Source organism: Myotis myotis, unplaced genomic scaffold, assembly GCF_014108235.1.
Source record: "Myotis myotis isolate mMyoMyo1 unplaced genomic scaffold, mMyoMyo1.p scaffold_m19_p_15, whole genome shotgun sequence".
Lineage (NCBI taxonomy): Eukaryota > Metazoa > Chordata > Mammalia > Chiroptera > Vespertilionidae > Myotis > Myotis myotis.
This window is the reverse complement of record NW_023416319.1, coordinates 52,902,040-52,920,021: the sequence shown is the minus strand read 5'-3', so window position 1 is coordinate 52,920,021 and position 17,982 is coordinate 52,902,040. Positions and strand designations below refer to the sequence as shown.

Sequence of the window (17,982 nt, the reverse complement as noted above, 5' to 3'; positions counted from 1 at the left end):
TAACTGAACTGGTGACTCTAAAATAGCCTGCTGAACCTGACGACTGCCTGATTTTATCCTCTTTATGAAGTGTCCCAGAAGTGGTAATAATCACTCATTCTAGAACATACGGCGAACAATCTGCTGCGCTGCCTCGGGCGGGCAGTCCTCCCAGCCAGCCTGTGGGCTCCGTGCTCGGTAACCGAGAAGCCCGCGTTCCCCCTGCGGCTTCCGAGGCTTTGGGGGGCTTCAGCCCAAGAGCTAATCTCTAAGCAATTAATTCCCCCCTAAATCCTGCCACCAGAGCAGCCTTTATCCGGTGTTTTCAGTTTCCTCGTTCCTCCTCGGCAGGAAACGGCTCTCTCCTCTCGCGCGGGTCTTCAGCCCGGCGTCCTTGGGGCTCGCTGGGCGGCCCTCCTGTCAGTATTTCAGAGACTCAGCGCTCGGGTTCTCCCGCCGCGCCCAACTCCCGTGGTCCTGCGGCCCGCCGCCCCCCTCCTCGCCCCGCCCCCGCCGCGGGCCCCGCCCCCGTCCGGCTGACCAATCCCCGGCTCCGCTTCGGGCGCGACACAATGGCGACTTGTTGGTCCGGGTTCCCGGATGCCCGCCGTGGAGGCCCCGCCCCGCTGCTTTTTTGCGTCCTTCCGGTTCCGTCGTGGAAGTAGGACTGCGTCGCGTCCTCCTGGAAAAGGTGGGATTCCTTGGGGCAACCGAGCAGGGGTCGCGCCGGCAGGCAGAAGCAGGGTGGGGGCGCGGGTGCCGGGGCTGCAGCTCCCGGGTTCGGGGCGCGGGGCCGAGAGCAGCGTGAAGCGCTGCGTGCGCACAAGGGGCGCTAGTTGTGGACTTGGGCCTGTACCGCTCCGGGAAGCCCCGCCCAGGGCGCTCAGCCAGGGGTTTCCATGGTGATGGTAAACAAGCCTCAACTGCCTCCCCTACAACTGCCAAGTGTCCTGCGTTCCACCCTCCTCTAGGTGCTCAGGGGGACGACCGAGGTGCCGGATGTGAAGCAGAGAAGGGAGCGTGGACGACTCGGAGCCCGAGGTGAGGACCGGGACGGGCGGAAGGTCTGACGACCGGCTGGGGATAGCGCCCCCTGGGGGTGGGGTGGCAGGGCTGAGATCTGGGGTCCGGGGAGGCAGGATCTGAGGTCAAGGGCCGCAGACTCGGGACCAACCAGAGTCTGGGTCTTCCGCTGGTGGGGATCGAGGGGTGGAGGTCAAGGGCCGCACAAGGAGATATCCATCTGGGGCCGAGTGTCAAGGGCCGAGCCTACGGGGTGAGGGTGGCGGGCAGAGATTTGGCTTTGGGAGAGGTGGGCCTGAGGTCAAGGGCCTTGTACTCTGGGACCAGACCTCGGGGTTGAGGTGTGGGGTCCGGAGAAGCAGGGCCTGCAGCAATGGAGGAAAGGAAGGCCTCGTGCGGCCTCCCGGGAGAGCCGCGCCGAGCGCCCCGGCCAGGCAGGAGTAGGGTGCGGACGCCGCGCCCGGCGGAGAGGGAGGTTTAAAGTGGAAGCCGTGCCTTCACGTGGCTGGGAGCGCTGGGGAGGTGCCCGCGAAGGGCTGGGCCTGACTCCGCCCCCTCCCACGTTCCCGCTCGTCAGGCCTCGGCTTTCGGTGTCTGCGGCCGGCCTTCTTCCTCTTTGTGCGGCGTGCGTGCCCTGAGCGCCTGTCTGCGTTGGTCTCCTGCCCGAGAGGTATTGTGTCTGCGTTTTGGCTGACTTTGGTCTCGTTGTCTTTGCCTGGTTGCCACACTTTTTATGAGCAAGCTTGTGCCATCGGCCGTTTCTTTTTTCTCGTCTTTGACTTCTTTGTGTCTTTGAATATATTTGCTGATTCTTGGCTGCGTCTAAGAAACTTCTGGACGCTCTCGGCGCCCTCTGCCTCCCGTGCTCGGCGTGGTTCACCAAAGCGGGCGCCGGTGGCCTGGGCGACGCCGGACAAGTCGCGGGGTACGACTCCCCTGGTCTCTTTATTCTTTATGGAAGCGGTTGGGCGGTCACAGGCCCCGGAGAGCCCCCCGCCCCTTCTCGGGCGCCTGCGAGAGCGCCCCCCGGCGTCCGGTGGGCCCCGCCTGCCTCACGCTGGACGGCCTCCCAGCAGTTTCCTCGCCTGGAAGCCCGGGACGAGCGAACGTGCTTCCCTTTCCGTGTTTCACAACTGCTTGCGGCGGCCCGTGTGCGGCGGGAGAGCAGCCCGCGAGCGCGCGGAGCAAGGCGGTGCCGCGGCCTCCTGGCCCCGCGCGGTGGGAGGGTGGGAAGCGGAAACGCGGAGGTTAGGGGAGGCCTTTGGGCGCCCTGAACCTGGTGGAGCAGGGAGAATTTTGAAAACTGCAAATAATCTTTTCATTCAAAATGTCATTGAAACTACCGATCTTAATGTAATTCTCACTATTTTAGCCACGTTTTTTAAAAGTTAACTTGTTTCTGAATTTCCAGTAATGAGAATACTTTGGGTTCTCCGGTTAGACAATACATTAGGATGTCCGTGAAAATTGGTGTTTTCAGTGCTAATTTTTAGACAAGATTTTTCATCTTAAAATAGTGAATATGCTCTAGCCGACGCTAAGTGGTTAGAGCTCGGCCCGCGGACTGAAGGGTCACGGGTTCGATTCCCATCAAGGGCACCTACTTCAGTTGCATGTTCAATCCCAGGCGGTCGGTATGTGGGAGAAGGTACATCCATGTTTCTCTGTGCCTCCCTCTTCCTTCCACTCTCTAAATATCAATGGGAAAAAAATATCCTGGGGTTAGGATTAACAACAACAAAAAATGTGACCTCATATGTGCCTACTCCGTTTCCCCCTGCCCCCCAAAATAATAAAGTGAGTTAATATTGGGAGAGATTGATTGCTCTATCACTAGTGTTGGGCGAGTCCGTCCTTGCTTTGGGGAACTCATGTACCTGTATGCATTGCTGTAAATTGATTAGATTTGTTATTTCCAAGTTATTTTAGTCACTTTGACAAGTGATTGGTTTTCACTTGAGTCTTGCTACAAAGCTCCCATTAAACAAAATATTCAAGTGAAAATGCTGATTGACTTAAGGAAAAAGATTAAGTGGAAGAGTTAGTCCTTATTTATGGCCAAAACTGTGAAGGAGAATGTGGAGACAGGGTAGATGCCTGGAGGGGCTACAGAAATGGGAGGAGGACCCCCTTCCACAAAGGTAACTTCCTGCCAACCTCCCCTGGGTCTGAGCCTTGGCACTCACTCTTTGTAATCACACGTTCATGACCAGGCTATACGGGGATATTCCATTAGCCCCATTTTACAGATGAGAAAATGGAGACCAGGAGACAAGAAGTCACTTTGTTCAGTGACACAGCTGGGACTGGGACTCGGATCTTTCTTTTCTATAATACATTTTTAAATACTGGGTATTGAGCCTGAAACTTGGTTTATGGGTCAGTACTCAACCACTGAGCCACACCAGCCAGGATTAATAAATATTTTTATACAGTTGGTAGGTTTGAATTGGTAGTCAAATAAGAGCACACCTTATATTTGGTAGATTATATCTTTTTGAAAAAAATATTTGCTTTAATCCTCACCTGAGGATATGTTTTTATTGATTTTCGAGAGAGAAACATCAGTGTGAGAGGGAAACGTCGATTGGCTGCCTCGCCTCCTTCATGCCCTCTACCAGGGATCGAGCTAAGCCCACAACCTGGGCGTATGCCCTGACAGGACTTCAACTATGACCTCCTGGTTCTTGGGTTGATGCTCAACCACTGAGCAACACCGGCCTGGCCATTGGTTGATTTAAAAAAATATATTTCTTGTTGATTTCAGAGAAGGGAAAGGGAGAGAGAGGTAGAAACATCAATGCTGAGCGAGAATCATTGATTGGCTGCCTCCTGCACACCCCCCACTGGGGATGGAGCCTGTAATCTAGGCATGTGCCCTTGAGCCTGGAACCCTTCAGTCCGCAGGCTGACCCTCTATCCACTGAACCAAACCAGCTAGGGTGGTTGATTTTTATATATGCCCTGACCAGGTTTCAAACCACAACCCTGGAGTATTGGGATGATGCTTTAACCAAATGGGCTAGCTGGCGGTTACATTTTTTATTCCTGTTTATCGATATCCCGCATAATGAACTCAGTCCCTAGCATGTGCCAAAGACAGTTTTTCTGGTACCATTATGAATTTTAACAGAGTCTGTATTTTTACCCATGATAGGTTTTATTCTTGGCTCAAATTAATCCAATTTTTGGCCAGTGGGAGCTCTTCACATTGGTTCTTGGCTTCCTTGGTTTAAAGTACAATAAATACTTCATTAAGTGGATCCACCAAAGTTTATCAACTGGATCCTTAGTGATGGGTAACTGGGTTGTTTCTAGTCTTTCTCTGTTAGAAGTGGTGCTGCAGTGAATAGCCTTTGTGGGTATCTTTTCCCTCTTTGACCATAAGGGTTGAGCCATTTAATATTTCCACAAACAGTATTGGAGAGTTCCTGCTTATTATCTACAACCTTGCCAGGGATATTTGTTAGCAAAATTCTGTTATTATCAATATGATAGGTATTTCAAGTGTTATTTCATTTAAAATTTGAGTTTGTCTTATATGGATGAAGTTGAGCATCATTTCATGTGTAAGCCTTTTTGTCTGGATTGTTGGACATTTTGTGTCTTTTTAGAAGCTGTTTATTACTAACACTTGGGAAATAAATTGCAAATATCTTTCCCATTTTATCATTGGTATTTTTGCTTAGCTTATAGTGGTTTTAGCCATACAGAGGTGGCTTGGTTTTTAATGTAATGAGATTTGATGTTATTTCCCCCCTATTCTGTTTTTTGAGACATGGTCAGGAAAGTTTTCCCTGTTCTCAATTTATAGAGAAATTGTGATGATTAGGTGGGGGTGAGGGGATCCTGGCCAGGTAGCTCAGTTGAGCATAGTCCTGATAGGTTGTGGGTTCAGTCCCCGGTCAGGGCACATACCTGAATCAACCAGTGAATGGGTAAAGAAAGGGAACAACAAATCGATGTTTCTCTCCCCTCCCCCTCTCTAAAATCAATAGATTAAAAAAATATTTTTTTAATGGTGGGCTGGTAATGCAAAACTGAAATGAAAAATTCTGAACTCCTTTTAGTTTCCCCTGACAGTATACCTCTTCAAAAATTCTCACCTAGTATGAATATTACAAATTCCTATCACACTCTTATTTTAATTGTTTTAATGTATTTTTATTAACTCAATACACCCAAAATATTTCAACTCAATTTTTAGTACTGGAAAGCTAATTCTGCATTTGATTGTCTGAAAGTGCTCGTTTTTTCTGTTAATATTACGGTTTTGCCCAGCACTTTTTGTGCTCTGAAAACTGCTGCTGTAAGCTGTTTTCCTGTGTGTGGTATTCTCTCCCGGTGCTGGAAGCCCCTCAGGTGCATTGTCATGTTCTTTCCCTTCTCTTGGCTCTGTTCACTCCCATGGATAGTGTGCTGTGTGGTCCCTGAACAGTGAACATTGAGCACAAGGTGCTACAGCGTCGCCACTCCTGTGGCAGCTGCATGGGACCTGACAAGATAACTCTCCACGGAGCCCCAGGAGGAAGCTCTAGGCTCCCTGAAGGAACACCTTGAGGCTGTGGGCATGTGCTGCACAGTTCTCCCTGGAGATCATAAGTGTCACCCACAGCCCTCCTGAGGCCTTTAAGCCCACCCCAGAGCTGCTCGCTTCAGGAGAGAGAACTACAGGAAGGTTAGGGGGTAGGGTAACGGGGAGATTATCTTCTTAGCAAAGGTCTCCCCTCCTCACTTCCATTTCTTAGGCTAGAATAGCATTTCTTACTATGGGGGAGAGTACTACCAGTTAATACAAGTGATGAATTTTTCCCCTCAATTGAGAACAGATTTTATCTTTAGCAAGGGAAGTCTTAATAGCAGTGTTTATTTTTATTGATTTCAGAGAGAGAGAGTGAGTCAGGGGCACTGACCATTTTTCCCTTATAGTGTCAAATAAAAAAATGACATCAGCCAACACAACAGTAGCCGTCCTGTGTGGATGAGTCAAAATTATACCTATCTTTTAAAATCAGTTTGTGAGCCATGAGATGAACAGGTTGGAAATCACGATATAGATCAATGTCCACTATGGTAGGTACTAGCTACGTGTGGCTAGGAAGCACTTGAAATGTACTAGTCCAAATAGAGTAGGGCTGCAAGTGTAAATACACACAGGATTTTGAGACTTAGTATGAAAAAATGTAAACTATCTCATTTTTTATATTGATTGTTTATATAATACGTTTTGGTTATATAAAGTTAAATCATTGACATTTAAACAGAGAGCAATGGTTGCTTGTTCTGTTGGATAAAAATTCATCCCTTAAGTTAATTTCAATGCAAGCATTATAGATGTAATTTACCTGGCATCACATTATACTGTTTTTGCTTTTTAGTTAACACAGCTTTAGATAACTAAATATTTAGGAAAACTAGTGTATTCTAACTCCAGATTTAGTTATTCTAAATAAAGTAAAGGGCCCAATAGTTAAAGATAATAGAAAACAGCTTTCCTGTTGCTTACAGATCGTGACCTTTGATGAATAAAAATGTAGTAATAGCAATAAACACTTAAAATAAGTTAGGGTATTTCATGATCCATCTACACCTTCTCTCAGGTAGCTTTGTATCTGGAACTTGCATGTTGTGCAAATTAGATAAGAGTTCTCACACTTCCAGTCCATGAGCTCCTGGGAAATTGAGGCATATAATAACTGAATACAAAGATTAAAAGGATTTACCACAAAATAAAAATGTTTATACAAAGCAACCAAAACATCTTAGCAAAGGGTTGCATTTTTAAATTATAAAGAATTAAAACAAACATCAGGGGAAATAAGTAGAGTAATATACAAAGGAATAAAAGGCTAATATGGTTTTCTAACTTCTACTTTGAAACCTTAGCTCAGGGGTCCTCAAACTATGGCCGGCGGGCCACATGCAAATACAAATATTTGTTTTTTTACTTCAAAATAAGATATGTTCAGTGTGCATAGGAATTTGTTCATAGTTTTTTTTAAACTATAGTCCGGCCCTTCAACGGTGTGAGGGACAGTGAACTGGCCCCCTGTTTAAAAAGTTTGAGGACCCCTGCCTTAGCTATTGGGGCTGGAGGTTGTGGGGGTGGGGTGGATTGGAGTTTTACGTTTGTACCTCTGCTTCTGGTCTGTTTAAATGTCACTTCTTCAGAACCCTAATGTAAGTTAATCCTCATTTTCTAGTATTTGGTCATTTCAGAATTTGTGATCAGACATATATTTCTTTATTGTCTATTTCTCACTTTCCATAAAACGGCTAGTTTTGAATCCTATCACCCAGCTCCGATAATTTCCAGTTATGGACAGTTTTCTCTACATCCCCATCTATTTCACTCAGATAATTTTGAATCAAATCCCAGCCATCACACTATTTCATTCATAAACACTTGTGAATTTCTAAAAATTAATTCTTTTATTATGACTGTTATGGCCATTGGCAGAAAAAAGTTCCCCACCCTTGTTGTAAGTGCACAGTATTTCTGGGTTAATGAATGACTCTAGTTCGGTTTATTTTATCTACTGCACATTACTCAAATCCTTTCACTTTTTTGTTGTTAATCCTCATCCGAGGATATTTTTCCATTGATTTTGAGGGAGAGTGGAAGAGAGGGAAAGACAGAGAAACATCAATGTGAGAAAAACACATCGGTGTGAGAGAATCGGACCCGGGACCCTTTGGTCTGCAGGCCAACACCCATATCTAAAGTCCAAAATACCGAACCAGACCCCAGACCTTCAGGGTGTGATGATCTCACTCTGCTTTCCTCTTCGGTTGAGCTGTGGCAGGTACTTTCAGGTGCCTTCTGTCTTAGCACAACAGGCTCCCTGGTGTATTGTGTACTTGTTGTTCCTTCCCTGGCAGAAACCATTATCATGATTAATCAATTATTAACGCCCTCCTTGCCGGTGTCACCAACCAGTTAAGCTAAAAAGACTCATGTAAAACTAAACTGCAGCAAATACATTCAAATACAATAAGTGAGAAAATGCATGCCGGACATACTAAATTACCAAGAGGATATACTTTGAAGAGGACTTACAGGGAAATAAATGCTTGTGAAGCAGTCAAGGTACCCATTTCTGTAGATAATCTTTCCACAAATTTCTTCAGAATATTGTTTTACTTATGTGAGTTTTTAGTGTCTGTTTCCCACTTTTGATGGGATGGCTAGATTTTGAATCCTATCCCCCAGCTTCAACAATTACCAATTATGGACAGTTTTTCTGTACATCCCCCATCTACTTAATTTTGAACCACATCCCTGCCATCACACCATTTCATACACAGATACTTTCAGAATACCTTTCTAAATATTAATTCCCTTGTTTTTAAACGTAACAATTCTATAAAATCTAAAATATAGTTAAAAGCAAATTTCTAGTCAATGTTCAAATATCTCTTAAATTGCCCCAGTCCCATAAGTGTTTACCGGTTTGAATCAAAATCCAAAAATGTCCCATGCATTGTAAATCCTTGATAAATCTCTTAACATTCCTTTTATTCAATAAATGCCCCCTTTATTTTTTTTCTTTGGAGTTAATTTGCTGAAGGGCTGGCTCATTTGTCTCTACTTTTCAGTTAATAGTTTATGATTCCTGATATGAGTCGCTACTCACATTACTGCAATTGCCTTGTTTTCCAGTGTGTTCACTTGAATTAGGATTTAAAGGTTGCTAAAATGTGGCTGCTCGTTTGATATACAGTTTTGAGAATTGCGTGTTTTAAAATTAATCTTCTAAAAACTGCAAACTATTGACTTGAGTCTGGTCAAGTCTAGAGAACAAGGTGCTGGAGGCGTACCCACTAGTTCCCGTGCTAAGTTCTTCCTGCTTCAGAGGCGGTTTCCTTTAAACGTTACGGTGTCTCCTCCGCGTAACCTCGCTGCCGCCCCCCCTCCCCGGTCTCTGGACTTTCCTCCCGGCGCCTCCGGAGGCTCGGACGCACTTCCTCGTCGCTCTGCCCCCTCCCACTTCCTGCCGGGCCAGCCGCGCGGGCCGGGCGCACCTGCAGGACGCGTTTCCATTGGTGACATCTTGGCGGGCCGGCCCGGCACTTCCTCCTTCACACCCCGTGACCCGCGTCCGCTCGCCGCCCTCCCAGTCACGCGGCCTCTGCCTCCGGGACGCAGCCGCGCGCCGGCCTTCCGGACTCGGACCCCGGCCCGTCGTGGTGAGCCGCGCGAGCGGGCGACCCCCACCCGCCACCCTCACCCCCGCGGTTGGGGCCCCTCTTCCCCGCCGTTCCCCTAACCCCCCTGCCGCCCTAGGAACTTTCCCACCCTTACCCCCACCGTCCCAGGAAGTTCCCGACTCGGAGCTCCGCCCCAGCCCTGGGGGCCGCCGGCTCCCTGCGGGTCCGGGAACCCTCTGGGCCTCCCTGGGAAGCCCCCCTCGACCGGGAGCTCCGCCCCGAGGCCCGTTGGAGCCGCGCGAGAACTCTTTCACCCCCCCCCCCCTCGCCGCCCGGGGACTTCCTCCCGTCGTCCCGTAGCCCTCGGACCCGGGGCTCCCCTCCCGCCGCGGGTCGGGAGGCCTAGGGCCTTGTGCCCTCACCCCCCCATCCCCGCGCGTCCGGTTGAGCCGCGCTCCCCGCCCTCGGGCCCCCCCCCCATTCGCTCCCCCCGCGCGCTCAGCTTGCCCCCCCCCCTCACGCGCGCGCAGTTGCTCCGCCCCGGAAGCGGCCGTTGGCCCCGCCCAGGCGCTGGCTGGGGCGCCCTAGGCTCCGGCGTTACTCCGGGCCCCGCCGCGGGGTCTGTCGGGCACCAGGTCGGAGGCGGGGCGAACTCGTTCCTTGTTCCGGTGCCCGGTCGCCCCAGGAGCTCCACGTCCGGGACGGCGGCCACGCTTCCCGCCGAAACCGCCCGACGCGCCCCTGGCGGCGCCTCCGCCCGCACTAACGCGCTCCCGCCGGCAGTTTCAGTTTCAGGTGAGCGACGACCGGGAGATGCGCCTGCAGTTCGCCCGGAGCCCCCTGCGTTTCTGAGGCGGCGGCGTCGGTCCTGTGGCCTCAGCCGCGCTCGCTGGATGAAAATCGGCCTCGGCTCTGCTCCCCTCAGCGGTAAGTTTGACAGGAAGGAGCCAACCGTGTGGCCCCGAGGGGCGCCGCCCGCGGGCTGGGACTTAGAAATGGGAGTTTCCGAGTCGTTAGGGCGCCCGGACGGCCTGGCTTGCATGCCGCCACCTGCGGGTTGAAATGAGTTTACAAATGAGGGCGAAATGCCCTTCGGGCCTCCCCAGAACACGCTGGGAAGGAGGGCCGAGTCCCCGTCCCGAACCTTCCAGAAGGTGGGAGGCGCGGTTGGCGCCTTGTTTACTGCGTAGATAAACCTAATCGCCCGGCCCGCCCGCCCCGAGGGCGCGCCCGGTTTATCTCGATTGGATCCGCCTGGAGGTGAGCAGTCCCCGGAACCAGGAGAGCGATGAGCACATGCGGAGCCTCGCGGGAGGCCGGGCGGTGTTAGGCGTGCGGATCTCGGCCCGGATTAGCGTCTTAGACGAACAGTTTATATTTATACAAGGTTCCCCCCACATGGTGCCTCCTGAATAATCGCAGGAGGACAGTGAGAGAAGGCAAATGGGTAACATTTAAGGTCACGTCCAGAGAAGGTAACGTGGGCTTCCAGTTCTGTCTGTAGCTTAGTTTTCAGATGTTTCCTGCACTTCAGCCCGGAGTCAGGCCTTTGGGGGCGGCCTTATCCCGTGGCTGTGGGTGGGGGCAGTGTTTTTCCTGTAAAAAGGGTATTTCATTCAACACTTCCTCCCCTTATTCCTTCTCAGTTAATCAAAAGGTTAATGTTAGGTCATAAGAAGTGCAGTTGTCGGGTAAAACTGGGAAAGAATGTTGAGTGTCTCTGCTGCCACCCGGGGTGTTTGTGAATTACAGCCCGGCGACTTCCTCTGGGGCCCATCCCCGCGAAGACACGCTGCCGCCCCCATCCCAACCCCCCACGAGAACTGCTCCACCCGCCTCGATATTTAAATATTCTTCAGATAGTTTTTTGTATAGAAATCGGGCAATTGAGTTGTCGCCTCCAGGCAAGTGGGAGTTTCCTTGCTGTTAATCTTCTGCATTACCCTATGAAAAGGGAAGCCTTGAAGTGCTTGAGGGCAGCCCCCAGACCTGGTTGCTCTGGGGAGTTCTCAGGCACTGAGGCAAGGTGGCCATGTTGCTCTTTTTTAGGACAATTCGTGTCTCCCAGGAGTGTCTCCGGCTGTTGGCATCCCTCCTTGTTCTTTAAGGTGAGCTAATTTAAGGAATGTAATTTGTGTTATATTCAAGCATAAAATTTCCTTAGGAGTGTGAAATTGAAAAACTTGTTCTTAGTACTGTCTCTGCAAACAATATAAATGTGTAGAGGATTATGAAAGCAAAAGTGGAAATAGTTTAGTTTTATGTGGTGTTTAATTGCATAATTGGTTCTTATGAAATGCCTGTTCTTTTATGTTTCCTGCATGTTTTTTCTCAGCCTAACTAGACTGCCATTTTCTAGAGCAGGGGTGGGGAACCTCCAGCCCACAGGCCTTTCTAAGGCCCGAGAAATCATTGGTCTGGCCCTGCCAAAAGCATTAGGGATGAGTTAATTAAATGTTTGACCAAATTGAACAGGCTAATTTTTAGGTTGGTAATTTCGTATGCCTTCAAAATAATATAAATATCCACATGGCAGGAAAAAAAGGTTCCCCACCCCTGTTCTAGAGGAAGATACCCTCCCCCTTGTGGCCATAAATTAATTCCTTGCTGGTCTTCAGTCTTCAGTACCTGGTGGGTGGGGCAGCTATGACCAACAGAACTGACATAGGCTTCCAATGCAGTTTTGAAGACACGTTCTATATGCTGTGGGAGCATAGAATCATAAGATTTAGTTTGTAGCAAGGGCAAGATCTTTTGGAACCGCAGCATATTTGCGCTGAGGCTTTAAGGATTAGTAGGATTTAGCTAGACAGAGGTTGGTGGAATATATTTGGAGAGAATTACCCTGTGTGTCAAATCCAAGGGAGCCTGGCACATTTCAGGCACAGGAATAAAGACATTTTAAAATTATGGGGTGATACCAACTAGTAGATAGTGTGTGGAAGGCCAGAGTTGCAAGCCTTGTGGTTTGTGTTCCAATGTTAGTGGAAAGCCACTGAGACTTTGAATGGGAGAGGGACATAAAGTCACCTTAACGTGGAACACTTCAGCAGCAGATTGAGTCATTATGCTTAGAGAAGTTTAGAAACAGATCCTGGTATGGGATAATATAGGAATTAGAAATATGAGGGCTATACAAAAAGAAAATGACAATTGGATCATTGATCACGAAAGAATTATTTAGCTCATTCTTTGCCATGCAATCTGCTCAGACTGAAGATAGAACTGTAAGAAGCCTTTATAGTTGAAGGCAGGAGTTACTTATAGGACTTAGGGCAGTGGTTCTCAGCCTTGGCTGCACATTAGAATCACGTGGATGAAGCCACATTAGTAACAATTTCTGGAGGATGAGGCCCAGAAATCAGGATTTATTTATTTTTTTAAAAATATATTTTCTTGATTTTTTACAGAGAGGAAGGGAGAGAGATAGAGAGTTAGAAACATCGATCAGCCGCCTCCTGCACATCTCCTACTGGGGATGTGCCCGAAACCCAGGTACATGCCCTTGACCGGAATCGAACCTGGGACCTTTTCAGTCCGCAGGCCGACGCTCTTTCCACTGAGCCAAACCGGTTTCGGCCAGAAATCAGGATTTTAAAAAGATCCCCAGGTGATTCTAATGTGCAGCCAAGGTTGAGAACCACTGGCTTAAGGGCATGGTTAAGGTGGAGAATGGGACCACCTGAGAGTAATGATGGGTTCGTTGAGTTTGAGGCAGAGTCCTCAAATTATACTGAATTTAAATTATGAAAATGATGGATCAAAATGTAACTTGTCAATAATTTGTTCTCTCTGATACTGGTGCAGTTATTACCAGTTTGCTTTTTCTTAGCTCAAATTACCTCAGTGTGCTTTTTATTTTTTTAATTGTGGGTTTTAAAGAAAAACTAGGAGGTGTGTGTGTGTGTGTATGTATTGATTTCTGAGAAGGAGAGAGAAAAACATCAGTGGTGAGAGCGATTCATTGATTGGCTGCCTGCCTCCTGCCTGCCCCCACTGGAGATAAAGCTGGCAGTCCCAATTCCAGATATGATTCTGGATATACGGTTCATAGGTTGATGCTCAACCACTGAGAGATGTCATCTGGGCGAGTTTAGGAGTTCTTTTTATGTATTTGTCCATATTTTTCACTAATAGTGTAAATACCTCAATTCTATGAGGGATGTTTTGTGATTTCATTTGAGCTAAGGTTCTATTTTTATCTTTTTCTAATACGCCCAAGTTTTTGTTGTTATTGGTCCTTGCCTGAGGATATTTCCTTATTGATTTTTAGAGAGAATGTAAGGAAGGGGGTGGGAGGGAGAGAGAGACATCAATTGGTTGCCTTCACACATACCCTGACCGGGGCCAGGGATTGAGCCAGCAGCCAAGGTACATGCCCTTGACCAGAATTGAACCAGAGACCCTTCAGTCCCAGGGCCAGTGCTCTATTCACTGAGCCAAACTGGCTAGGGCACCACTGATTTTAATTGCTGCATTTATACTTCATGTGAAATGACACTTTTCATGAAACATTTAATTTCCATAACCTTATATGTACCCATTTTGAGCATTGATCACTAAAAATATTGTTGTCTCTTATGCATATATTGGTTTGGTTCCTCCTCTTTAGAAAACTGTCCTTCTGGTTGGATTTGACCTTTACTGTTTCAGCTTGAACTCTGGCTGCCAGATGCCACAATGTACTTTATGACACCTTATGAGAAGGGCAACCTCTTGTATATGTTTGTTTGTTTTTCTCCTATCCTTCAGCAGAGTGAAGCGGACAATATATATTATGTGGTGTTGATACTCCCGACCACCACCACCAAAGTTTTTAATGTGGACACCTTTAAAAATACATTTTTATTGGTTTCAGAGAGGAAGGGAGAAGGGGGAGATAGAAACATCAATGATGAGAATCATTGATTGGCTGCCTCCTGCACACCCCCTGCTGGGGATCAAGCCTACAACCCGGGACCCTTCAGGCCGAAAGCCAAAGCTCTGTCAACTAAGCCAAACCAGCTAGGGCTTATGTTGATACTTTTTTAAAAATTTATTATAGAGGGGGAGAGAGGGTTGATTCTTGTATGTGCCCTGACTGGGGATGGAACCCCCAACCATGGCATATTGGGACGATGTTCTAACTAACTGAGCTAGCTACCTGGCCAGGGTGATGATTTTATTTATATATGAACCTGAGAAGCTTATTTCATTTCTGTATTTGAAATGCATGTAACTAATGTTCTGTGATGGACTTGGCTGCTTGTCTGGATGTGACTTCATCATGGTTTCACACTTGACTCATTTTGTTTGATTTGACAATTTAGAAAAAATGATCCTTACCCACTCACTGCAAGCCATTGCTGTCTTGGGTCCTGCAGCATTGTTTATAAAGAGAACACCTATTCCCACTGCCAAAGGAAATGTTAGCCTGTTGTTGTGGTTTTAACTAGTCTGTTCATCACTTGTTTTTACTTGATGTCAAAGAGTCTCATAGAGGGGTCTTAAACACCCCCCACTCCCCAATTCTCTCTCTTTATTTTACTTTAGAAAGGGAGAGAGAGAATATCATGGATCAACTGCATCCTGTACATCCCTTACTGGGGATCAAGCCCGCCAATCGGGCACGGGGCCCTTGACCAGAATCGAACCCAGGACCCTTCAGTCCTCGGGCTGACGCTCTCTCCACTGAGCCAAGCCGGCCAGGGCCCAGTTTGTTCTTTCTCAGTCTGTTAGGTAATGTGTACGTTTTTTGAAAGACCTGGAATTGAATTTTAAATTCAAGTGTGTGTGTTGTGTTTCAACTTCTCTTATCCTTCTTCGCTGTAAAAGGGAGAAAATTGTATTTATTGCATGTTCTTCTTATACATATGAAAGGGGAAATTATGTAGTTTTTGCTTTCTTTTCAGCTACAAAAAGCAGCAGCTGAGTTTATTTGAAGTCTGCCCTACCAAGTGTCCATGATGCTGGGCCCTGAGGGAGGTGAAGGCTTTGTGGTCAAGCTCCGTGGCCTGCCCTGGTCCTGCTCTATTGAGGATGTGCAGAATTTCCTCTCCGGCTGCATAATTCATGATGGGTCCGCAGGCATTCATTTCATCTACACTAGAGAAGGCAGGCAGAGTGGTGAGGCTTTCGTTGAACTTGAATCCGAAGATGACGTGAAAATGGCCCTTAAAAAGGACAGGGAAAGCATGGGACACCGGTACATTGAGGTGTTCAAGTCCCACAGAACCGAGATGGATTGGGTGTTGAAGCACAGTGGTCCAAACAGTGCTGACACTGCTAATGATGGCTTCGTGCGGCTTCGAGGACTCCCATTTGGATGCACCAAGGAGGAAATTGTTCAGTTCTTCTCAGGGTTGGAAATCGTGCCAAATGGGATCACATTGCCTGTGGACCCTGAGGGCAAGATTACAGGGGAAGCCTTTGTGCAGTTTGCCTCACAGGAGTTAGCTGAGAAGGCTCTAGGAAAGCACAAGGAGAGAATAGGGCACAGGTATATTGAAGTGTTCAAGAGCAGTCAGGAAGAAGTTAGGACATATTCAGATCCCCCTCTGAAATTTATGTCTGTACAGCGGCCAGGGCCCTATGACCGTCCTGGTACAGCCAGGAGATATATTGGCATTGTCAAGCAGGCAGGCTTGGATAGGATGAGGTCTGGTGCTTACAGTGCAGGCTATGGGGGCTATGAGGAGTATAGCGGTCTCAGCGATGGCTATGGCTTTACCGCTGACATGTTTGGAAGAGACCTCAGTTACTGTCTCTCGGGGGTGTATGACCACAGATATGGAGATGGCGAGTTCACTGTCCAGAGTACCACTGGACACTGTGTCCACATGAGAGGGCTGCCGTATAAAGCTACAGAGAATGACATTTACAACTTCTTCTCTCCTCTCAACCCTGTAAGAGTCCATATTGAGATTGGCCCTGATGGAAGAGTGACGGGCGAAGCTGATGTTGAGTTTGCCACTCATGAAGAAGCTGTGGCAGCTATGTCCAAAGACAGGGCCAACATGCAGCATAGATACATAGAACTTTTCTTGAATTCCACAACAGGGGCTAGCAATGGGGCATATAGCAGCCAGATGATGCAGGGCATGGGAGTATCAGCCCAGTCCACTTACAGTGGCCTTGAGAGCCCATCTGTGAGTGGCTGTTACGGAGCTGCTAGCTACAGTGGCCAGAACAGCATGACTGGATATGACTAATTTTATATTTTATAAAGCATTTGAGTTATAATTTTTCATAGGCAACCAACAAGCAATGAAAAGCAGTTATTACTCTAGAAGAAGCTGTGGGGACCCATTTTGCACCATGAGTTTGTGAAATCTGGATTAAAAAGTTACCTCTTCAGTGTTTTCTCATGCAAACTTTCTTCTGGCATGTGATATTGAGTAAACTAAAACTTTCCAGTTTTTTGGTTTTTTTTTTTAAATATTTTGGTAGCGTATTTCAGGGGTGATGTTATCTGACTTCAACTAGTTTTAAGTACATCAAATGTGGATCTTTTACACCATATCACCATGAACACATTGGGGAGATGAGATTTTTGGGAAACTCAAGGTGCTAGATCCCTAATTCAAAGAGGAACATTTCTCATGTTTGTTCATTCTAGTTTATTTTCATTTAAAATCTCTTAGGTTAAGTTTAAGCTTTTTAAAAGTTAGTTTTGAAAATTGAGACACATTACTAATACTGTAGGAATTGGTGAGGCCTTGACTTAAAGCTTTCTTTACTGTGATTTCCTTTTGGGTGTATTTTGCTAAGTGAAATTTGTTAAAAAAAAATTTTTGTTAACTAAACTTTTTTCTTAAAATAAAGACTTTTTCACAATGACTGGCATAGACTATCTACTCACCAAAAAGTAGCAAAATGGCTGGGTGGTTAAAGAGAATTCATTTAAATGCTGTTTCAGTGTGAATTTAAGTTCACATCAAATCTGATTTTCCTTACCTTTTTACAAGGAAGCTGAATTAAAAGTCATCTTTTAAAAGTATTATGTACAAATGGGTGGTAGAAATGGTGACACTTCCAGAAAATAGGAAAATAGAAGCACACAGTCTCTGCCTTCTGTGACTTTTGTGCTCTGTTCTTCAGCCCTGCTGGTCCCTCACGTTGTGCTGGAATCGCATCCATTTCTCATAGTTAGAAATCCATAGTTTTGAATAAAACATTTTTTTTCATACTTAATGGCTATTTCTATAGGGTACACTCCTGGGTTAGCAATAGATGTCTCTCCAGAATTGTTAGAAAATTATCATCTGCCTAGCAGAGTGAAGAAGCATCCAAATCCCAGGCAGCTCTACACATGTCATATTGCCATCACACTTAACTTTGACATGCACTCAATAAAGCCAAGATTGTAAAATGTGAATGGAGTTTATTTAATTTTTATTTTCTCATTTGTCTTTAATGACCGTATAATGTAGCTCACATGTCCCTAGTTTCACCAGTTTAAGGATCATCTGGTATCTTAAGAGAATGTTTAGAGAGAAAGTGTTGTTATTCCCCAAAGAGTTTATTAAAAATAAGTCCGTAGATAGACTGTAGTCTTGTTTCCAGTCTTTTGACTTAGTTGGGCGTCATAGGCCCACCTTACCTTCTGCCCTTCCCACTAGTATTCCATAGACTCCGGGCTGCAGCAGCACTCGGGAATGCTGCAGATATCACAACAGGTGGAACTAGGACTATCTGAAGAAGACTGGTGGCAGGAGGATTCTAGGTAGCCACAGACCAGGCACCCTTTATAGACCACGTTCACAGTATCTGCACACTCCATGGGTCCACAATCCGCAAGTTTCAGGCAACATTCACCATAGAGAAGCACATTGCTGGTTTGTGAGGAAG

At 47.0% G+C, this 17,982-nt stretch overlaps 1 protein-coding gene across 5 annotated transcripts; it reads left to right on the top strand.

Moving 5' to 3' along the window:
• Nucleotides 1-586: 586 nt before the first annotated feature.
• Nucleotides 587-17,509, top strand: HNRNPF (heterogeneous nuclear ribonucleoprotein F). Of its 5 annotated transcripts, XM_036337313.1 has the most exons (6): nucleotides 587-670; nucleotides 951-1,020; nucleotides 9,937-10,080; nucleotides 10,906-11,057; nucleotides 11,203-11,261; nucleotides 15,045-17,509. In XM_036337313.1, exon 6 carries the CDS (start codon nucleotides 15,096-15,098, stop codon nucleotides 16,341-16,343), a length of 1,248 nt encoding a protein of 415 aa, XP_036193206.1. In that variant the 5' UTR covers nucleotides 587-670; nucleotides 951-1,020; nucleotides 9,937-10,080; nucleotides 10,906-11,057; nucleotides 11,203-11,261; nucleotides 15,045-15,095; the 3' UTR covers nucleotides 16,344-17,509. The 5 variants fall into 5 exon arrangements, with proteins under 5 accessions (XP_036193206.1, XP_036193203.1, XP_036193208.1 ...); XM_036337310.1 differs by lacking the exon at nucleotides 10,906-11,057; XM_036337312.1 differs by lacking the exons at nucleotides 587-670; nucleotides 10,906-11,057 and adding an exon at nucleotides 1,580-1,672 and having other exon boundaries at nucleotides 956-1,020.
• Nucleotides 17,510-17,982: the final 473 nt, after the last annotated feature.

What these genes read in the sequence shown, in the direction of transcription:
- HNRNPF (XM_036337315.1), top strand. Translation starts at nt 15,096, where the DNA reads ATGATGCTGGGCCCTGAGGGAGGTGAAGGCTTTGTGGTCAAGCTCCGT.